General features: G+C 40.6%; 7 protein-coding genes across 7 annotated transcripts; 6 read left to right on the forward strand and 1 right to left on the reverse strand.

The window, feature by feature from the left end:
* Positions 1 to 331: 331 nt before the first annotated feature.
* On the forward strand, positions 332 to 5,021 carry EAE98_007972 (uncharacterized protein). The gene is made up of 6 exons (XM_038955595.1): positions 332 to 531; positions 806 to 950; positions 1,213 to 1,440; positions 1,494 to 1,869; positions 1,921 to 4,037; positions 4,090 to 5,021. Exons 3-6 carry the CDS (start codon positions 1,293 to 1,295, stop codon positions 4,299 to 4,301), a joined length of 2,853 nt encoding a protein of 950 aa, XP_038807889.1. The 5' UTR covers positions 332 to 531; positions 806 to 950; positions 1,213 to 1,292; the 3' UTR covers positions 4,302 to 5,021.
* Positions 5,022 to 5,935: 914 nt separating this feature from the next.
* Positions 5,936 to 7,023, reverse strand: EAE98_007973 (uncharacterized protein; the record flags this gene model as incomplete). Its single annotated transcript, XM_038955596.1, has 4 exons — positions 5,936 to 6,121; positions 6,186 to 6,259; positions 6,553 to 6,733; positions 6,909 to 7,023. 4 exons carry the CDS (start codon positions 7,021 to 7,023, stop codon positions 6,006 to 6,008), a joined length of 486 nt encoding a protein of 161 aa, XP_038807890.1. The 3' UTR covers positions 5,936 to 6,005.
* Positions 7,024 to 8,645: 1,622 nt separating this feature from the next.
* EAE98_007974 (uncharacterized protein) lies at positions 8,646 to 9,269 on the forward strand (the record flags this gene model as incomplete). The annotated part of the gene is made up of 1 exon (XM_038955597.1): positions 8,646 to 9,269. One exon carries the CDS (start codon positions 8,646 to 8,648, stop codon positions 9,267 to 9,269), a length of 624 nt encoding a protein of 207 aa, XP_038807891.1.
* Positions 9,270 to 9,519: 250 nt separating this feature from the next.
* EAE98_007975 (uncharacterized protein) lies at positions 9,520 to 10,086 on the forward strand (the record flags this gene model as incomplete). Its single annotated transcript, XM_038955598.1, has 1 exon — positions 9,520 to 10,086. One exon carries the CDS (start codon positions 9,520 to 9,522, stop codon positions 10,084 to 10,086), a length of 567 nt encoding a protein of 188 aa, XP_038807892.1.
* Positions 10,087 to 11,437: 1,351 nt separating this feature from the next.
* EAE98_007976 (uncharacterized protein) lies at positions 11,438 to 12,835 on the forward strand (the record flags this gene model as incomplete). The annotated part of the gene is made up of 1 exon (XM_038955599.1): positions 11,438 to 12,835. One exon carries the CDS (start codon positions 11,438 to 11,440, stop codon positions 12,833 to 12,835), a length of 1,398 nt encoding a protein of 465 aa, XP_038807893.1.
* A 1,316-nt stretch (positions 12,836 to 14,151) lies between these two features.
* EAE98_007977 (uncharacterized protein) lies at positions 14,152 to 15,359 on the forward strand (the record flags this gene model as incomplete). The annotated part of the gene is made up of 2 exons (XM_038955600.1): positions 14,152 to 15,143; positions 15,260 to 15,359. The coding sequence occupies 2 exons, from the start codon at positions 14,152 to 14,154 to the stop codon at positions 15,357 to 15,359; spliced, it is 1,092 nt and encodes a 363-aa protein (XP_038807894.1).
* Positions 15,360 to 16,937: 1,578 nt separating this feature from the next.
* Positions 16,938 to 17,614, forward strand: EAE98_007978 (uncharacterized protein; the record flags this gene model as incomplete). Its single annotated transcript, XM_038955601.1, has 2 exons — positions 16,938 to 17,202; positions 17,346 to 17,614. The coding sequence occupies 2 exons, from the start codon at positions 16,938 to 16,940 to the stop codon at positions 17,612 to 17,614; spliced, it is 534 nt and encodes a 177-aa protein (XP_038807895.1).
* Between the last annotated feature and the right edge of the window lie 2,822 nt (positions 17,615 to 20,436).

Consider the following 20,436-nt stretch of genomic DNA (forward strand, 5'->3'; position numbering starts at 1 on the left):
CCAATTCTTGATTCCAACTACATTCTTCTCCTACCGTAGAACTAGGTACTTATTGCGTATTCTAGATTTATTAATGTTATGAGTCTACGAGTAGGTATTGAGAAATACATTCTACTTATTATTGTCTTTTGAATCTACCTCTACCTACTACCTACACACCCGTTTCTTGATAAAACCAAGCCAAAATACCCCATTCGCTTGAGGACATCATTTCATCACCCAACTTTCACTACCGAGTAACCACAACTTGACTACTTACACTCCCTCTCCTCCACCCGAACCACCCCCTTCAGAAATTCTGATGGACATTTCCCCTCTTCTGAAGGATCCAGAATAATAACCACCACCACCACCACCAATTCCACCAATTCCCCCTCCCAACACTCATAACTTTCAATGATTGTTTGATCTGTTACGATATACTGTAACCATCTTCACTCATCACGAAAGGGAGAGCAGTGGAGGTCTTTTTGATTTTTTCATTCGATTCATCTTCTTCTCTTCTCATCATAATTCTTTTTCCTATCCGAGGTGAGACAAGATGGTTCTTTAAATTCTACACATACTCCGTACATACATACATACATACATACTCACACACACGCACACACTTATCAAAAAGTTATGATTATTATTATGATTATTATACACTTTTACAACAACCCCAGCCTTTCTTTTTGACACGATTGATTAAGCTTGGAGCTTTCGCAATCAACTCAAACAACCACATCACAATTTCACTTCTTTAGTTACAGCAATTGTGCATGACATTGCATGTATGCTAACCACATTCCTTTTCCATTAGAATTTTATCTTTCGACTTGGGACCAGTTCCAGATTGAACCCCAGATTATTCGCGAATCCTCCAGCCTTGACACCACGCACACATATTGGGCGCGATTCGAGAAGATCAAAGGAAGGGTGTGTTTTGGAGATTTCCATTTTGTGTGGTATGTATTGCGGCTTTTCCCCTCCATCTCCCTCCCCCAGCTCTGATGACTCTCTCACTCCCTCTGTCATCGATTGCATTGCATGCATAGTTGATGAAGTGCTTTGCGCATTTCTTGTGCGTTGTGTAACCCAAAGCCGAATCACACTCACCTTACCTACTTACTTCCCTACTTCCCTACCTACCTACCTACCTACCTGCAACATTCACCTTCGAATCTTATGATTCACATGGATTGGCTTACTAATTTATTTCCTCTCCAGATATCTCTTCCAATAGATCATACACATACCACGACAAAATTCAAGAGAATTGACTTACATCGGACCATCAGTTCTTGAATATGGTACAACAAGGAAAAAAGGGCAACGACCTTCCCAACGGCGGCACAAAGTACAGAGAACAATCAGGAAACATGACGTCGCAAAGAAAAGATATGGGAGACGCTCGAGGAAATGGTAATGGAAAGGTTGATGGCAGGTCGCAAAATGGTTGGTCCTTTCTACGTTGTGTCAATGACATCACAAATGCTAACCTTGCTCAGGTAACTCGAGCTTTTTCCGTACAGACACTGCGATTTCGGGCAACCGAAACCAAGGAGAGCGTGTATTACAAAGATGGGTTCCTGACAAGCCCGCCGATAATGATGGTGGCTTGGAATCGGGTCGAGGAGGAAGAGTAGCTCCTTGGGATCAATTCGCAGAGAATGAGCGACGATTTGGCTTGAAGACAGACTACGATGAGAACATCTACACAACCCAGATCAACACAAGCCATCCGCAATATTCGCAGCGAGTCGCCGAGGCAGATCGAAAGGCGAGAGAAATTGAACGCAGCACGGCAATGAACTCTCATGTCGCAGAAGAACGTATTGCGGACCACACTGGACCAAATGAGAATGGACTTGATGAAGAAGACAAGTGAGTTTCTTGGATTCTATCCCTTGCATGTAATTGCTAACATATGGGCAGATACAGTGGCGTTCGCAGACAACAGGATTTCCCACCCCTCACCGCATCAAAGGGTGCATATCAACCACCTGGAAAGCGTGCTCCAGTTGACCGCGCACCCGCAGCTGCTCCCGTTGTTGCTCCCGTTGCTGCTCCAGTTCCTGCCCCAGTCACTGCCCCAGTTGCTGCTCCGGCAGATCGTACTCTTGTCGACTCAGCCATCATGTTTGCAGGAGCTAAGGCCGATAAACCCGCCGATAAACCCGCCGACAAGGCAAAACCAGCTACAGCCGCGAAGTCAACAAAGCCAGAGGTCGCAACTCCACCTGCTACCACTGATTCAAGTACCACTCCCACTCCAGAGGTCAAAAAGACTGTGGCTCCTTCTGCAAGCCGCACAATTCCTCCACCAGTCAAACATCTGGGTGGGCCAAATGCTACTGCAACTGTCGAGGCTGATGTTTCCAAGGCTTTCAAGACCTTTGCTGCAACTCAAAGAAACAATGTTTCACAAATTCGCGCCAACAAGATCAAGAATGATAAGCAAATCAAATTAAATGACCTCAAGAGATTTGCCAATGATTTCAAGTTGCATACTCCAGTTCCATCGGATCTTGTCCCCATCATTGCCAAGGATCCAGCAAAGCAAAAGGCGATCCAAGAGAAAGCACAACGCAATGCTGAAGAAGCAAAGCTCAATCCTACTGATTCGGCAAAGCCAATTACCCCAGGGGCAGACGGAGTTTCTGCACAACGTTCCGCTACTACAACCTCTACTCATACTATATCGCCACCGCCCGTTACATCTGGTCGCCAAAACGTTAATCGTGGACCTTATCCTCAAGGTACCCACAGTTTCACACAAAATTCTCGCAGTGACAGACCTGTTCAAGCACAGCAGACCATGCCCCGAAGTGGCACCGCCGGACACTTGGCCCAGCGATTGAGAAATATCGAACAAAATAGACCAGCTCAAGTTCCATCCAATGTCATGCCAGCCCATGAAGCCAGACTTCCTCCTACTGGTCCTTCGAACGCTGCCGATTCAAATTTCTCCCGTCGTTCGAGTGGCGTGGCGAGTGCGCAAGGTGGCCCAAGATTGAATGCTAGCGTCAGCGAATTCCGGCCCAATGCATTCGCAAAAGACTTTAGCCCCGCTGGTCCAAGCAGTGGCTCAAGTCCTCGTTCAGCAGCCAATGCTCCAGAGGCTTCAACAACACCAGTCGCACGTTCCTTGATTCGCCGCAAGCCAATGGCTAAGAGCGCTCGTCCTTCACTTCAAGGCAAATATGATGCAATGGAGCTCATCAAGACTCTTAAGCCAGGAGAGGGGAAGAATTGGCTAGCAAATGGTGGTTTGAAGCCAGCTTATGACACTCATTTGCTCTGGAAACTTACTGCTGGTGATGCACCAACGGAGTCTTATATACAAGTCTTTGAAAAGGCACCATTCCCTACTACCACACCCGTTGTATCGGAGCCTCACCCACCACAAGCAGCTCCACAAGTACCACACCAACATCAATTGCCATTCCATCTTCAATCTGGCGTTCACAACATCAATGCTAGACAATCCCCGCGTCAACCGCCTATCAACATGCATGGAGCTCAGATGGGTCATCCTGCCCCAACATTCAATGCTGATGAATTGCGTATGATGCCATCGCATTCTGCACAATCCTTTTCATCACCAAGAATGCAACAGCTTCCAATGGCAGCCTTCCATTCTCCCATGGGGGGAAATGCTCAATTGGCTTACAACCCACAGATGGTCTCTTACCCTGGTGCACCTCAAATGCCACCATTCAGATCCCTTTCGCAAACTCATCAATTTATGCCACAACAAGGTCATATGGGTCAACCAATTATGATGGCTAACCCTGCAGGTGGATTCATTCCTCCACAATCAATGGGACCTGGTCCACAAATGATGTATCCACCCGCACAAGGTCAATTCATGCCACCAAATAATGGACATCCTCCAGCTATGCCAAATGGCGGTTATCCAAGTCCGGGCCGAGGTGCTCCAATGATGATGAATCAAGGTTCGCAACAAGGTCACCCACAACCTATGTATGGTATGAGCCCAGTCCCTCAATATGGAACACCCGTTTTCCCGCAACCAATCCCAAATCAAAGTAAGTTTAGAAGTTCAAGAAATTTTTGCCGTAGGTTCTAATATATCAATAGTGCCAATGCGAGGTGGTGCTTATGGAGCACCAAACCAATACGCTACAAGCCCTCAGAATATTCAAGGCGGTCCAAGAAATCAGTATAACCCAGATTTCAATGGCAACAAACAAAATTTCCGACACAACCAACACCCACATGGCCCACCCAACAACCAAGTCCCTACTGGCCCTCAAGCTCAAACTAATCCTGGGGCTGATGAGAGTAAATGAGCGAAGATGCTCTGACTTTGGAAAATATATTCATCACGTCGATGCTTTAGCATCATGCATTTTGACAATATGGAGGAGAACAGCATCAAGTCTATGATCTTTATTTGTCGCATCTTTATAGTGATTGCATCAGTATAGTTCATTAGACCTTATTTGGATCATTGGCATCAATAATCCAAAGATCAGGGCAGTTGGATCCATCCCACCGGTTTGATCTCAAATCAATGGTGGTATTCATTGGTACAAAGTTATTTTTTTGCTTAGCTGTGTAGTATGGAGAATTATATACTGCCTTTGAGATGTATATCTGATGATTGTATCAGAAGATTTGACCAAATTGATGGATTCGACTGCTATTAAGTTTATTGGACAACTCACAATCCAACTGTACAGTGGGGTGGAAGGAAGGGAACCATCTGCATGGAATGTTTTTATCTTCAAAGAAATAATCATTCATTAAGCATTTGGTGAGCTGGCCAGAATAGCAGATGCGATGCAGGATTCCATCTTATGAGAGATGGCTTGATGAAAATGTACACATTGAGATATGATGGAAGGAATGAATGAATTATAAAGAATTTTTTTTTGCTGATGGGGTAGTGGATTATACTTTTCTACTGCTATTGTGGTTATGTATCTTACATAGCTTTAGATTTATATACATAAACACCATTCCATCACCATTTTTTTTTAGGTTTTGATATGATGTAAGGCGATGTGAGATGATGTGAGGCGATGTACTGAGTTTAATAATCTTTATTTTGGATTTTATTTAAGCATGATCTTAATTAGTAACTCCTTGAATAGAGCACGCACTCCTTTAATCTGATTTATTAAATAATAGTATACCTATACGTATACATGGAACTGAACTGGTTAATAAGATGTAAATAAGATGTAAATAAGTAAGTAAGTAAATAAATAAATAAATAAATAAATAAATAAATAAATAAATAAATAAATAAATAAATAAATAAATAAATAAATAAATAAATAAATAAATAAATAAATAAATAAATAAATAAATAAATAAATAAATAAATAAATAAATAAATAAATAAATAAATAAATAAATAAATAAATAAATAAATAAATAAATAAATAAATAAATAAATAATAAATAAATAAATAAATAAATAAATAAATAAATAAATAAATAAATAAATAAATAAATAAATAAATAAATAAATAAATAAATAAATAAATAAATAAGTAATCATTAGTTTTCAAGTTATTAGTTTTCGAATCATTCATTTTTACTTCGTTAGCTTCTAAATCATAAACTTCCAAATCATGAGCTTTCAAATCATTAACTTCTAAATCATGAGCTTTCAAATCATTAGTATTCGGATCATCGGCTTCTAAATCATTAACTTCTAAATCATTAACTTCCGCCTCAACTTCAACCCCCCGAATCAGACTCCGACTCATACCTCAAACCTCCGACTTCGACTCCAACTTCAAACCCCCGACTTGGAATCAGACTCAGACTCGGAATCAGACTTGGAATCAGACTTGGAATCAGACTCGGAATTAGACTTGGAATTAGACTTGGAATCAGACTTGGAATCAGACTCGGAATCAGACTCGGAATCAGACTCGGAATCAGACTCGGAATCAGACTCGGAATCAGACTCGGAATCAGACTCGGAATCAGAATCAAACCTCAGACTCAGACTTCGACTCCAACTTCAAACTCCCAACTCAAACCTCAGATTCAGAATCAGAATTAATAGGGGGATCGAGACCCGCCGCTTCTTCGCTCGGTAGCTGACGCGGAAACCAGCCGTAGGTGGGGAGGGAGATGTGGTGGGTGTTTACTATTTTAGTTAGTTGGATGAGGATGGGGATGTGGGGGGAGAAAGGAGGGAAATAAATACATACGAGAATCAACCGTTACTTCGATACCTTCGCTGCGTAGAATGGCGGCTTGGGTTTGTAAGCCAGAGGGGTGGGATCTTTGGGGAGGGGGGTTAGTTTGATTTTGGGGGGATGGGGAGGGGGGAAGGAGGGGGGTTGGAAGGAGGAGGGGTATGAGGGAGATGGGGGAGATGAGGGATGATGATATGTGGAGATAACAAGAAAAAGGGAATAGTTTGAGGAAATAGTTTGAGGAAATAGTTTGAGGAAATAGTTTGAGGAAATAGTTTGAGAAAATAATTTGAGGGAATAATTTGAGAAAATAGTGAATGATAATGATGCATAATGATGAGGGAGAAGCGAGAGAAGAGAAAAGAGATAAAATACATACCGTGGACTTATCCCCCCTTTTGCATTAATCACTCGTTGCCAGGGTACATTTCCGTTGTGGAAGAGGTGAGTGGATGTAGAGGGAGAAGTGGATGTAGAGGGAGAAGTAGAGGGGGGTGTGGTGGAGGAGGGGGCGCTGGGAAGATGCTTAAGACAAATTCCTACTTGGCGGGGGCGGTTGGCTGGATGGGGGAGAGGGGTTAGGTGTTTGTATGTTTATGAGGTTTGGGGAAGTGTGAAAGGAAGAGGGAGGAAGAGGGAGGAAGAGGGAGGAAGAGGGAGGAAGAGGGAGGAAGAGGAATAAAAAGGAAATAAGGGAGGGAAAAAAACAAAGATAAAAAAAGAGGAACAACTCACGCGTCCCAATCAACCGCGCAATATGTCCATATGTCGTTACTTTTCCATATGGAATTTCTTGGATGGCGCTGTAGACGGAGTAGTAGAAGGTGGTTGCTTCGTCGGTGCGGGGCATAGTTGGGGTTAGGTGAATGGTTGTTGTGTGGTGTGGTGTTGTTTCTCTGTATCTGGGATTTTTATAAGGGAGGAGGGAGGGAGGCGGGGGGGGGTTGAATTGTGTGGGTGTGGATATGAAATCAGTCTTTTGATTAATATGTGATTGATGAAATGAAGGGTTTGTGTTATTGGTGTTATTGATATGAATTATAGAGTATAAAAATTAAAGTTTAAAGTTTGAAGTATATAGGGCGCAGGGCGCAGCTCACCGGAAGGAAGCGGGAATTAATAAGTAGATGAATTGATTCTTTAATATAGGTATATTTGAGAATAAGAGTACTATCTAGTAATAATCTCTTGCTATTTAAGAGGAATAGAGTTTATAGTTTATAGATTATGATTATAATTTGATTTAAGAGTTTGAAGTTTGATTCTCTTTGATTTTTATATTAATATATCTAGGTATATATTATACTACTATAATATAAACCTCTTTCTAAAGACGAATTTCTTTAATTTTCGAAATTGTTGAAATTACTAGCTAAGCAAAAATTGATTAAAAAATATCGAGAATCTCTTAGTGAAAAGTAGAGTATATATTCTATCTCTTCTCAAAAGTACTTTTAATATTTTTTTTAAAAGACCTCTTCTTATATTTTAAAAGAGACATTTACTTATATTTAATAAATTCTAATTCTGATTTTAATAACGAAGAACGTTTAGTTTATATATGCCTCAGGCATTTTTACATTTGCTTACAAATGCCGGTAAACTCATAACAACATCAAGGGAAAGCAAATGCGGGGTTACTTACTCGTATATTGTATATTTTTAGAATCGACAGCAAACTAATCACAATACAACACAACATCATTCAACTATCCACGGATCAACTAACAAGTATTTATACACACAAATTTGCAAGTTTTCTCCTGGAAAACTTCTCTCACGATCACCTATTATGTTTCTCCCAGAATGGATGTTCCATCGTGCTCATCATGTGAAATGGTAACTCTGCCATATCTGGAACCCTGTGAACCTTCTATCCTTCAAAAATTTCGTGAGAAGTTCTTCCATGAACCATGCGCAGCATGCGACGCTGAAGAAGACCAGACTCTTCAGATTTGTGAAGTTTGCAGGCATCTTCGTCTACAACATTTGATTTCTTGTAGTCAATCTTGGTTTGCGAGCGAAGATCGCAGTCAAGTCACCAAAGCTCTAGAGTACATTCAACATGCAGGGAAGAAATTATATGGACATTGGTTGGGGAGCGATGATAGGGGTCGATTCCCCGAAACCACAGATAATATTCAGCAGGTGGTGAGGAAAGTGCATGAGGAACGACGGTCGTCGAATATCGCGATCGGAATCGAATTAGGCACGTTTAATGAACTGAAAGGTCGGTCAAGCTGTAAGCTTTGCTCTGAAATTATGGCATTGATTGTTTTTTGACGGAAAAATAAAAAATTTACCGAATATTTTTCAGACGATTATGTTGTCGCCACCACCAAAATTGCACGGAGAAAGAATTTTTCTATCGATGTGATGCTTAAAGAAGGCAATCAAGTCAAAATCCACTCGACAATCAGATTTACATTATCCCCATTGTTCCATGCAAGGCAAACAGACCTTGTCAGATCTATGTCCCGGGAGCCGATTAATTGGGATCAAATCGAGGAGTGGATCAAAGATCACCGAAGAAGGCACGACCTCAAACCTAAAGTCTCCCTCGTTCTTCCGAAACAGTTTCGTGTTATAGATGTTGAAAGAGACAAGGTGATTTTAGCACCTGATCACTGTGAGTTTGTCGCGCTGAGTTATGTATGGGGTGAGACAACCAGCGACCTGATGCTGTGTACCAGCAACGTTCAGCAGCTTGCCGAAGATTTTTCTATTTCTAGAATGGATATTCCAGCAACTATCAAAGATGCCATGATAGCCTGTGAAATGATTGGCAAAAGATATCTTTGGGTCGATCGCCTCTGTATTGTGCAGAATGAGAGTGATGATATCAAACTGGCTCAGATAGAGAGAATGGGTGATGTCTACTCATCTGCATTCTTGACCATAGTAGGAGCGTGTGGGAACGACGCAAGAAGTGGCCTAGCAGGGATTGATGGCAAGCCCCGGACTAGAGCACCCTGGGTCATCTCTTTGAACAAAACGATTTTAGTAGAAGATGTGGATCATCCATTATATACAGTCGGAAATTCCAAAATGGCACACCAGAGGGTGGACTTTCCAAGAGCTTGTTCTCAGCTCTAGATTGCTTATATTCACAGACTTCGGAGTATATTACATGTGCAACCCAAAAGACAGATTCAACGGTGGAGATTTAAGTGCTTTTGAATTTCTACATAACACGTTTTGGAGTCTGAAACTATACGTCTTTGAAGCCGACAATATATGTGCTGTAATAGAACAATATTCAGAACGGCACTTGACCTATGATGCAGATAGAATTCGAGCGTTCTCAGGAATTTTCAATCATCTTGGAATTCTGCATCAATCAGGAATGTCTTGGAAGGACTTCGATGACAATCTTTTTTGGCGGCCGAATTGGTGGGAGCAAGCTGGTGGAACTCTCGGTTCTAGTGAAACTGCATTATTCCCAACTTGGTCATGGAGTTCAGTCGCCGGATCTGTTAGATTTGATAGATATCATCATCATGTGCCGGTAACAACTTGGGCTCATTTCTCACCTGAAGAGGGCAATTTTGACGTGTTGATTCCACCTGAAATGGAACGCTACGGATGGCATCAATTAGCTCATAAAGAAAGGTTCTACAATCTTGAGCACTGGATCGATCTTCGTGATTGTAAGTGCAAAGGCATGAATCAGGAATGTTGCGAGGACTGCTGCCTTGATAGTCACACTCGTGTAAGAATGAACATGCAGAGAAGAACATCGAATTTTCTCAAAAAATTCTCCGATGAAGATACCAATGCTGCTCTTGCACCTGGACGTTTGTTGCTATTGACCCAAACTGCTAGGTTACGCTTAGAATATTATGGCACATTTTCTTTCGAGCATGGAATCTCACAAACCGAGTTCTCTCTATGGAATGAAGATGAACAATGAACTGGGATAATTCAGCTCTCGAAATATGACGCGGAATCGATCATGCAGATGTGTAAGGTGGCAACAAGGTGTTCTTTGACTTTGCTGCTATTCCCATTTCCTATATATGGGATGGTTCGAGCCCGCTTCACAAATTTTTTGACAATACAAAAGCGAGTGGGTTTTTTTATCAAGCGCCTTTTACCCGAGGAGACGAAGTAAAGTTGTTCCCCGAGTCGAAGGAGAAATTCTTCCAAGAAGTAAGATATAAAGGTTATTATAAGCCAAGTCCCGACTCCATAGTTGACGAACTACCGGTTTTGAATGTGATGCTAATACGTTGGCGTGGAAAGGTAGCTCAGAGAGTTGGTCTTGGGCAAGTTTGGGTGAGGAGATGGGCTCAATCAAACCCGAAAATTAGTCCTATAGTTTTAGAATAAGATGTTCTCGAATATAATAGATTTTATTGACTCGTGAAAAGTTCAAGTAATTAGAGTAGACGATATATTTCTTCTATTATTTGAAAGAGTATGAATTAAGATTAAATCTAATTTTAGAATAAATGTTAGAATTCTCGTAAATATAAGAAAATAAATGATAATTAGAAGTAAGTATATAAGCTATATCTAAAGAGAAGTAGAAGCGAGTATATATAGATAGCTATCTACTTAGAGTATTTTGATATTTTCTAAATTTTCAAGATTTTATAAGTTAGAAACTACATCTAGATACTTTATATTCTAAGTAATAAAATTATAATAATAAAATGAGTTTCTCTTTTTAAATAATCATCTAGTTAATATATAAATCATCTCTACTATTCTCTATAACGAAGCTAAAGAAATATAGTTATAAAAAGTCTAAGTATATTCAAGCATTCTTATATATTAAGTTTAGATTTGAAGAATATATATATAATAATATAGCGAGTAGAAATTGTTTCAAGTTTATTCGAGTACTAATAAGTTTCATATGTCGTGTGTTTGTATTTATTACTCCATCTTATTCATAAGTTCGCATCCCAGCCACCGGAGATTTTTGACAGGTACCTAGTAGATACCTAGTGAATCAATCCCGTTTTAATTCTTGGTTTCCCAGCCTCGTTTGTTGCGCGCTTTAAGGAAAGTTTTTTTTCTTTTCTATTTCCACTACTACTACATACTCATTACCTGCATAATCCTTAAATGAAGCTTCTTTTCCATTTGTCAGTTTAATTTGTTGCGAATTCGTATGCATCACTGAATTACCTGTGATCTACGACCCGATAGCTCTTAAGCTCTCGAAAGCTGATCCTAGTACTGATATCGATTAGGTAGTCTCCACTCTGCTATCAATTTTAAATCGGGAGCTGGCTGGATAAGCCATTCTCGAAATGCGTCTCTCGGCGAAAATTTTAGGTCTCCCAACTTCGATTTTGATATTGTTGATTTCGCAGACACACTCGGTACAGGCGGTTGATATTGATAATAATCGATTACTGGCTCTGTGGCCTCGCGGTTGGATACATGTTAAAGATTGGGTTTATGGATCTGCGAGGAGGGAAAGAGATGAGGGGTTGGAGGGGAGTGATGTAGTGGTTGCGAAAAGTCCAGTTGGGATACTGAAAATGAGTGAGGATGAAGGAGAAAAATTCTATATGGAATATTGGAGATTTGGAAATGAGGATACGCACATGAGTTTGGGTGGGGGGGATGGGTTTCTGAGGGAGAGGGATTTGAAGGAGGAGGCTAGATCACTTGCGAATTCGTCGATTCCTATTCTTTTCCGAGCGCCATTTGCCTTACATACGGAAAATCATTCAGGATTCTTGGACTATGGAGAAATTCGAGCTCGTAAAAAGGATTCGGCTGCCGCGTTGGCTATACTGGAGAAAAGAGATTTTAAATGTCCTACGGGAACATCGAATTGTTCATCAATCGGATATCCAAATAGTTGTTGCGCAACTGATGAAACATGCTTTCAAATCACAGATACTGGACTGGGACCTGTAGGATGTTGTCCTAGTGGAGGAAATTGCGGAGGAACGATTACGAATTGCGCTTCGTCAAATACACCTTGTGCGGCTGATGTAGGAGGAGGTTGTTGTATACCAAATTATGTATGCGCTTCAATTGGATGTGTAATCAATCCATCACTTGTGGTGGTTGTTACTACAACCAAAACTTTTACTGTTGTTTCGTCGACTCCAACGACTACGATTCAAATTACTACGATCACTAGTACAAAATCTTCAAGCGTATCTAGTACTGTCTCTCAAAGTTCGACTCCGATTAGTACAACTACATCTGCTTCGGGAGTCGTCCCTGTTCGTCCTACAGGTGATTCTTCAACTACTACTACAACGGCCTCTTCAACAATCACTCAAGATACATGTCCCACGGGATTTTATGCCTGCTCAGCCCATTATCAAGGAGGATGTTGTAGAACGGGTAGAAATTGCGATACGACATCCTGTCCCGCAACATCATCAACGACAATAGTGAGTAGTGGAATTACAGTAGCGGTTCCGGTTGGATCGGCAGCATCGATCACTTCGGCAACAGGAGCGTGTGCAACGGGTTGGACGAGTTGCGCGGCGAGCTTGGGTGGTGATTGTTGTCCTAGTGGGTGGGCTTGTGGAACGGCTAGTTGTGAGAGTGTGAGTGTGCAGGCGACGGCTACGACTACGGAGGTGCTTCAGAAGGAGGTACCGGGGAGGGGGGAAAGAGCTAGGGGGTCGAGAGGAGGAGTGCTAGGTTTGGGGGTGCTGGTCGGGTGGCTGGTTTTGTGAGGGAGGGATTGTGATTGAGGGATGGATTTATGAGCTATGAATGATGATGATGACGATGGGTTATGAGCAATGAATATATGGAGCTTTAGACTTATTTGAAGGGAGGTATAATATTGGTTTGTATACTGAAATACAATCTAGGCATGCCCTGACCCTCATCAATTGGTGAACATATTACAACGGGCGATATCACGTGATCACGAAGCCGAGCTCTCGAAGTCAGCTTTGCGGTAATCGACTTGTTTATAGTGGACTTGTCGATTTATTTGTAGAGTATGAAGGTCTATATGACGGATCGGGGCTCCATTACAATGTAGAACTTTGTGCGTAAGATCAGTCTTTACTTTTATAGTATAGTTACGAGAATAGCAAACCGTTTGATATTATACTACCTTATCAACCACCTACTTGGAGTTTAGTCTATACCACCTCGAGATCAAAGCTCTCACTACTTCCATATAACCAAAAAGGCTGTTTCCTTGACAGAACAATCACGTATGTGTATTTCCAAGGCGGCGATATTCCTGCTTCGTGCGGTTGCCACGTTGGAGAATCTTCGCAGGTTACGTACGCCTCTTATGTACCCGGCATCGATCAAATACGGTAGATCTCCCCGACTGGAGGAAAGGCTGGAGGAAGGGTATAGGTAGAGGAGAATGAGAACATGGCGGGTTATGGTTATGTAAAGGCCTTGGTACCTCAAGCTATAATGTCCGATGCCATAATGTCCGATCCCGAATGGAACGATACATCCGCACTCTTCTGGACTAATTACTACATACGTATACCTTTACTGTATGAATTATATCGAGCAAAAGCTTAAATCCACGTTCCCATATGAAAGTGATACGAATCATGCGGGGGGGTTTCCCCAAGGGGGTTAAATTAATATTGTTCATATCTTCACCTCATCATGCACTGTTAATCAATTACAACTCTTTTCACCATATATTGAGAATTATTTCTCCTACCCAACCAGAATAGGTACATCAACCTAGATATGTCGACGCCAAGTAAATCGAGCCCTCTTTTGACTCTTCTAATTTGCAAAGCCTTGTCTGCATACGCCGATGGCTGCGTAATACCGGTAGGAACGTTTCTTGGCTGTCTATGAACAGTTTTTACCTACCATGAGAGAACCCCAGGGTAACAACATTTGCATTATATAAGGAAGGCGATGCATGTTCTATCGATGTTAACTTCAGGACAGCTAACTACAGCTGAGTCTTTCCTTCCCGCTTGCATCTTCTACTTGCCTTCACTGTTCATTCTTGTCTACTTCTTTGAATCCGTCAAATCAACAAAAGGCTCTTACAATGCTTTTCGGAATTTCTCTCTTTGCTTTGTGCACCCTAGTGCAATCACTTCCCTCGAAGTCGCACGCAGTTAGGCAAGTCGACGATGGTACTACTCAATCGATGGCCATTGTCGACGCTGCCAACACTCTCCTAGGCCTTCTCACCGCGGAGCAGAATGCATCACTGGTGTACCCTTACGAAGCAGCCGGGAACGCAACGCCCGTTTACTTCGGATCGGCGACCACTGGCGGCATTGCCGGTGAGCAGTTCGGTCAGTCGGTGTGGACCAACTACCCCGTCGGCATCGTTGATCGCGTTGGTTTGGCCCGCGACAACTTCACGGACACGCAAGAGAAAGCGGTTCTGAACCTGCTACGCGTCATGTTTAGTGAAGATGGTTACAACAAGGTTCAGGAGATCATGAACGCCGACCAAGTCGAGGAGGACCGTGGTGTGGACTATGAAGCTGGGTTGGGAAGTTACACGCTAGGCTTCTTCGGGGAGCCTAGTTTGACGTCTCTTTGGATGATTCAGTTCGGCGGACATCATCTTGGGATAAACATGGCCATGTACGGTAGTAAGGCCGTCATCGCTCCACTGTTGACCGGCTGCTTGCCAGCCATCAACAACGTCACGAAACGCGTGCTGGCGGCAGAGAATGACATCGCATTTTCTCTGGTTGGGTCTCTTGACGACAGCCTCTTCGCACAAGCCAACATTACTCATGATGTGAGCACCCTCACTCTTGGACCTGGTCACGATGGCGAAGAGTACATCACCGAAGGTGTCAGTGTGAGCCTTTTCACCGAAGCCCAGCAAGCATTGGTTGTCGACCTCGTGTCTGAATGGGCTGGCCTTCTCAACCCAGTCCACTACGCGCCCCGCTTGGCTGAGATCAAAGCTGGTCTGAACGAAACTTACTTTGCGTGGAGCGGTCCCACCACAAAGGAGGATAACCAGAACGGCGAGTCCTATTTCCGCATCAAGGGCCCAAATCTTTGGGTGGAATAGTAAGTAATATTTTACTCTCATCCTTTTCTCTGATTTCAAGTATATGAGAATATTCTCTTGGAGATTTCTCAAATCATCACTTCGTGGTCGGGTGTAGGAAGCTAACATTCAGCAGCGCACCACAGACCAATGATGAATACGGGGATTTGAGGCTTCATGCGCATACTATTTATCGAGACCAGTTGAGAGGTTATGGACGCACACGAGAAGAATAAGCGATTGTTTATAGGAGTTATCATTAAGTTCATGAATAAGTACTAATTATCTAACTCTTATTCTAACTATTATTCCAAGATTTTTCTTAGTCTTTTAAGTTAGAAATTAGATATAGTAATTTGTATTTATTTGAGTATTAATAAGATAATATCTATATTATTAAAAGAGGATTTTTTCTTTCTTATTTCGATAAAAGATTATTAGTAGGAGTATAGACTTACGGAATAGCTTATAAGTAAACAAAGTAGAAATTTATATCAAAAGATAACTATTAAATTTCAAGTATTTTAGTTTGTTTTTAATATATTATATTTATTTTAATACTTAATAATATCTAATATGATAGTGAATTTTATTGAGATGAAATTATTCTTTCTTTTTAAGTGTTTTGTAAGTTAGTAAGATTATATGTAGCTGCAGGTGGAGTACTAAATCACGACCCCACAGATAACTCAGCAGCGCAGTCTCAGCCTCAGCCTCAGGCTTACCTAGCCTCGGATATTTTTGTACGAGGGGAGGGGTTGATGATGAATAATTTATGTGACTGGTTGATTTACATGACATGACATGACATGATGATGACAGAAGTCTCAAGAGGATACAGATAAAGTTTAAATTTTGAGTTTGAGATTTAGAGATTTAGAGATTTGCATACGTGGGGCTGAAGATTAGGATTGAAATTAGAATTCTTTTGAGTTAACCTTTAGATACTTTTTGCTTCTTCCACTTACTTTGGGGGATTTGAAAGGTGGTTTGATGTGTTGAGCTGATAGAGGGATAAAAAGATTAAGAAGAAGAAGAAGAAGAAATAAGGAAAATACAACGAGAGAGGAGAAAATAACGCAAGGAAAGAAAAGGAAAGAAGTTCAGGGAAGAATCAGATTACTTCGATTACCTACTTCGAGGACTTGAACTCGTCGCATATCTTTCGAAACCGAATCTCGAAGACAAGGACAAAGACGAAGTCGAAGAAAAGAGCGAAAGAATTATACAAAGTAGAGAGATTTGTGTCGCGGACTTTGAAGAGGACTTGTGAGGGATTTGGAAGAAGTTGGGCGACATTGTACGTCTGTGTCTGCGATTGCGTCTACGCGGTTCTGAGACTCTAGTTTCTGCGACGAAGATTTATTGGGTGAGAGATACGGCGGAGGGTGTGATTTGGTGGGATGCGATACGATACGATACGCCACGATACGACACGACACGGTACTATATCATAGGATAGGAAGACGAGGACGTGATTCTAAATCAAAGACCTCGGGAATAAGGGAGATTATCGAATACCAGCAGACGGCATCAGATTCTTGAGAATCTGGAGAACCCTTGGACTTTCGAAGAGGAGATTGCGAGAATTTGTGAAGTGGGTTTATTACGATACCTATTTATCGTGAGAAGTGGTAGTAAAGACGAATAAGGAATAAGAGGAAGAAGGAAAAGAAGATATCTGCGAGCAACCTACATTCAAACCACTCTCTGCACAATCATCGAAATAAAATTACCTACCTACTCTATCCCAATATCCAGTCTCTCACGCATACGAAATTTCTTCCAAATAATTCATCGACCCCGCCATAACAATGGCTTCAACTTCTACCCCTCCAGTAGGCCGAACACAAACCCGGATTCAAGGACAAGCACAAACGGCTCCACAGAACCGCGGAAGTTTAACAATCACGCAATCACAATCGAATACAAATGCTCCTGTTTTACGTTTGAGAGGTGCACCAAATACAGAAAGTGAAAGTAGTGCGGATGGAGAAACGGGTTTAGGAAGAGGTAGGAGGATTCAGTGGGCGGAAGATGTGGTGGATAATGAAGGGCTGGGGAGGAAGAAGAGTAAAGGTATTTCAATTCATTTTCTGTTTCTCTTGGGATCTATAGGATTTGTGATTTGTGGATCTTGCTTGGAGGAAGAAATGGAAGAGGTGGAATCTAAATGGTTGATACCTTTTTTTTGGAATGGTGAACTAACGAGAATTTAATAGTTTGTTGTATATACCACGCTCCTCGAGCTATCGATGAGTCCTCGGATGAGAGTTCGAGTGATAGCGATGATAGTAGTAGTGATGATGATGATGGGAGTGCGAAACCTTCTGGAGGTGGAGGAAAAGGTGGTGGACATGATCATGATCACGATCATCAACATGGAGATGGATGTGGACATGGGAAAGGAAAGGGAAAGGGCAAAGAAAGAAAAAGAAGTCCCAATGCTTATGAGAGGCAGCCGAATTATAAGGGGAAGGGAAAGGGATGATTGTGAATGGGCTGGGAAGGGAAGCGGGGTTGAGATGAGGAAATGGCAGTTTATTGAAGTCATGATCTGGTCTGGTATCACTCGAGAATGGCATTTTCCTTCAATAGAATATCGGGTTTTGGGGGTTTTTATTTGCCTACTTACATAGCATGCATTGGGGTTCGATGTTCATATGTTTAAATGTTTAAGTGCATGGATCTTGGACTAGGGTATAGAGAGAAATACAGAAATGATAGATCTGGAAAGAACAGAACAGATGAAGAAATAAGGAAATGAGTCTATGTGTATACTGATACTTGGACAAAGTCCCAGTGTGAGTTGATGTGATGGATCGATGTGTGTCTAGGAATGCGAGCTTTATATCATCTAGGTGGGTAAGGAGATATTAGATAATATGAGGTTTGGGAACAAGAGGAAAGGGAAAAGGAAAAAGGGAAAAGGAAAAAGGGAAAATGAAAAGGGGATGGGGGAAGATGGGTACATAATTATGTATGGATATGATTTCGAGGAAGTAGAGGAAGAGGTGTAGAAAAGAATAGAATATGGTGTTATGTGAGGTGATGTGAATTTTGAATGATTAGAGTGTGAGTGTGAGTAGGCGAGGGGGCTTGAACGAGGAGGTTGAACGAGAGGCCGTGGGTTTGTGGATGATTTGTTTAGGGGTGATGAGAGTGGAGGGGTTGGAGGGGAAGCGAAGGTTGGGGAAGGAGGAAGGGGAGGGATTAGATTAGTGTTTGCATTCATATCTGTATTGGACTGAATTTAATCATTATCTTGAAGATTTTTTGGATGAGAAAATTGGGTGAGGTTGTGCAGCTACCTTTTTTATATAGGAATGAAATATGGAGAATGCGTAGTCTCTCTTATGGATAGCTATATGTATGGAGTGGATTGTAAAATTGTGTTATAAATGAATATATAGCTGTTATTTGTTCACACAATATGAAGACTTTGGAGAGGAAGGAGGAGGGGAGGAGGGGAAACAGGTCGAGAAGAGTCTACCTACCTACCTACCTAGTACTCACAATTCGAATTGTGCTAATTGATCTATAGGTACATTGATTGACACATGGTCATATGATTGTCTCTTGACTTTTGAACTCTTCTGATTATGTTATATATACATGGTCACATTGTCCTATACTATCTATCACATACTGGATATATCTCTGTTTCTTCTTCCACTACTTGAGATCATCATCATTATATTTTCCATCTTTCCCACTCACAGTCTTAGTTTTAAATATATACATGAATATCGACCTTCTTTCTATCAAATGTCCATCCGAATTAGTGTAGGGGTTAACATAACTCGCTTTCATTATCACATGATAAGGTACCGAGTAGCCCCGGGTTCGATTCCCGGATTCGGAATACTTGACTTTTGCTCTTTTGATTCCAGTTTATTATTGGAAGCTGGGTTTTTGTCCGGGGTAAAGAAGGGAGGAGTTTGGGCTGAGTGGTGTTTTGAGGTGAAAAGCGAGAGGGAAGTTTTGGTGGAGCGGGGTGTGTGGGTGGGTCGGTGGATTTTGTTTTGTGCTTGGATGGCTCGATGGCTCGAGGATGGCTTGTGGAGAGTGAGTGAGTGATCCACTGTTTGGTGGGAGGATATGAATGGAGTAAGGTTACAGATGCACTGGTATTAGTTGTTTGTATACGTATGTGTAATTCTTGGCAGAGAAGGAGAAAAAAGTATCGAGGTTCTCTCTATCCCCTCTCACCCTGGACGAAATAAACGGCACACCGAAAAAAACAGGATTATTTTCAAAATTATCTATTTAAATTAAAAATCAATATTTTGATTTTGAATTGAAAACATCTATTCACAATCTTATAAATTATAATACCTCTTCAATTTATTTATTTTATTTTATGTTTGCGAATTATTATCCAATTCTGGAATAATACTGTGGTTTTTTCGATATGCTATTTATTTCGTTCAGAGTGAGCCCCTAGAGTGTCTCGCGGGTGACAGGAAAAATGATATACACAAATTCGTAATTCTCATTTAATAGAATAATATCTCTTTTTCAATTAATTCAATATTACTACTTTTTATATTTATAATAAGAATAATATAGTAGTTTTATTAATTTAATATTAGAGATTAATTCTATGTAAGTTTTATAATTTTAAATGCAATATTCATAGAATAATTCATTACAGAGGATCAATTCACTTTTATTGATAAAGACTTTTAAATTTGCTATATTTAAAGCTTTAAGATTCAGTATAAGATAAAAAAATTAATATCGATATTATATAGAATATTGTTTTGAGTGATATAATTATATAATTGATATAAGGTAATATTATAATTCAATTCTTTTTAAAAATGAGTTATTTTGAAAAAAAAACTATTTTAAAAATTATTTTTTTGATTATTTTTTTATTATTCAATAAGCTATTCTTTCATTTTAATAATATTTTTAAATCTTTAAGGTATAATATTTATTAGTTTATTAATATATTCAATAATAATTTATTCCTAATCCTTATTTATAAACTCTTATATAGTTATATTGTTTTAATGGGTATGTCTCTAAACGATTTGTTTTAGGATTTGTGTTGGTTTGAGAGAGATACGGAAGACGTGGTTCCCACTATGTGTAGGCCCCTAAATGTCTATTTGTATTCAATCTAAGGAGCTAGCTAAATGAGGGAAATAGTAGGTCTTATATAGGCACTATTGAAAGAGCTAGTCTCTTTTGCTTTCGCCTAATATTTTTAATATAATTGTTATTGTATGGAAGTCATTCTTTTGAAGTGAATTCTTTTGAGTGAATTTCTTTGTTTATATATTCGAAACTCTTTTTTATGGC

Source organism: Botrytis deweyae (genome assembly GCF_014898535.1).
Source record: "Botrytis deweyae strain B1 chromosome Unknown BDEW_020, whole genome shotgun sequence".
Taxonomy (NCBI): Eukaryota; Fungi; Ascomycota; class Leotiomycetes; order Helotiales; family Sclerotiniaceae; genus Botrytis; species Botrytis deweyae.

Excerpts from the sequence above, each read along its gene's own strand:
- EAE98_007972 (XM_038955595.1), top strand. The coding sequence starts at position 1,293 with ATGGTACAACAAGGAAAAAAGGGCAACGACCTTCCCAACGGCGGCACA. Across the intron at positions 1,441-1,493 it reads TGATGGCAGGTCGCAAAATG|GTAACTCGAGCTTTTTCCGT; the intron begins GTTGGTCCTTTC and ends AACCTTGCTCAG. Across the intron at positions 4,038-4,089 it reads GCAACCAATCCCAAATCAAA|TGCCAATGCGAGGTGGTGCT; the intron begins GTAAGTTTAGAA and ends ATATATCAATAG.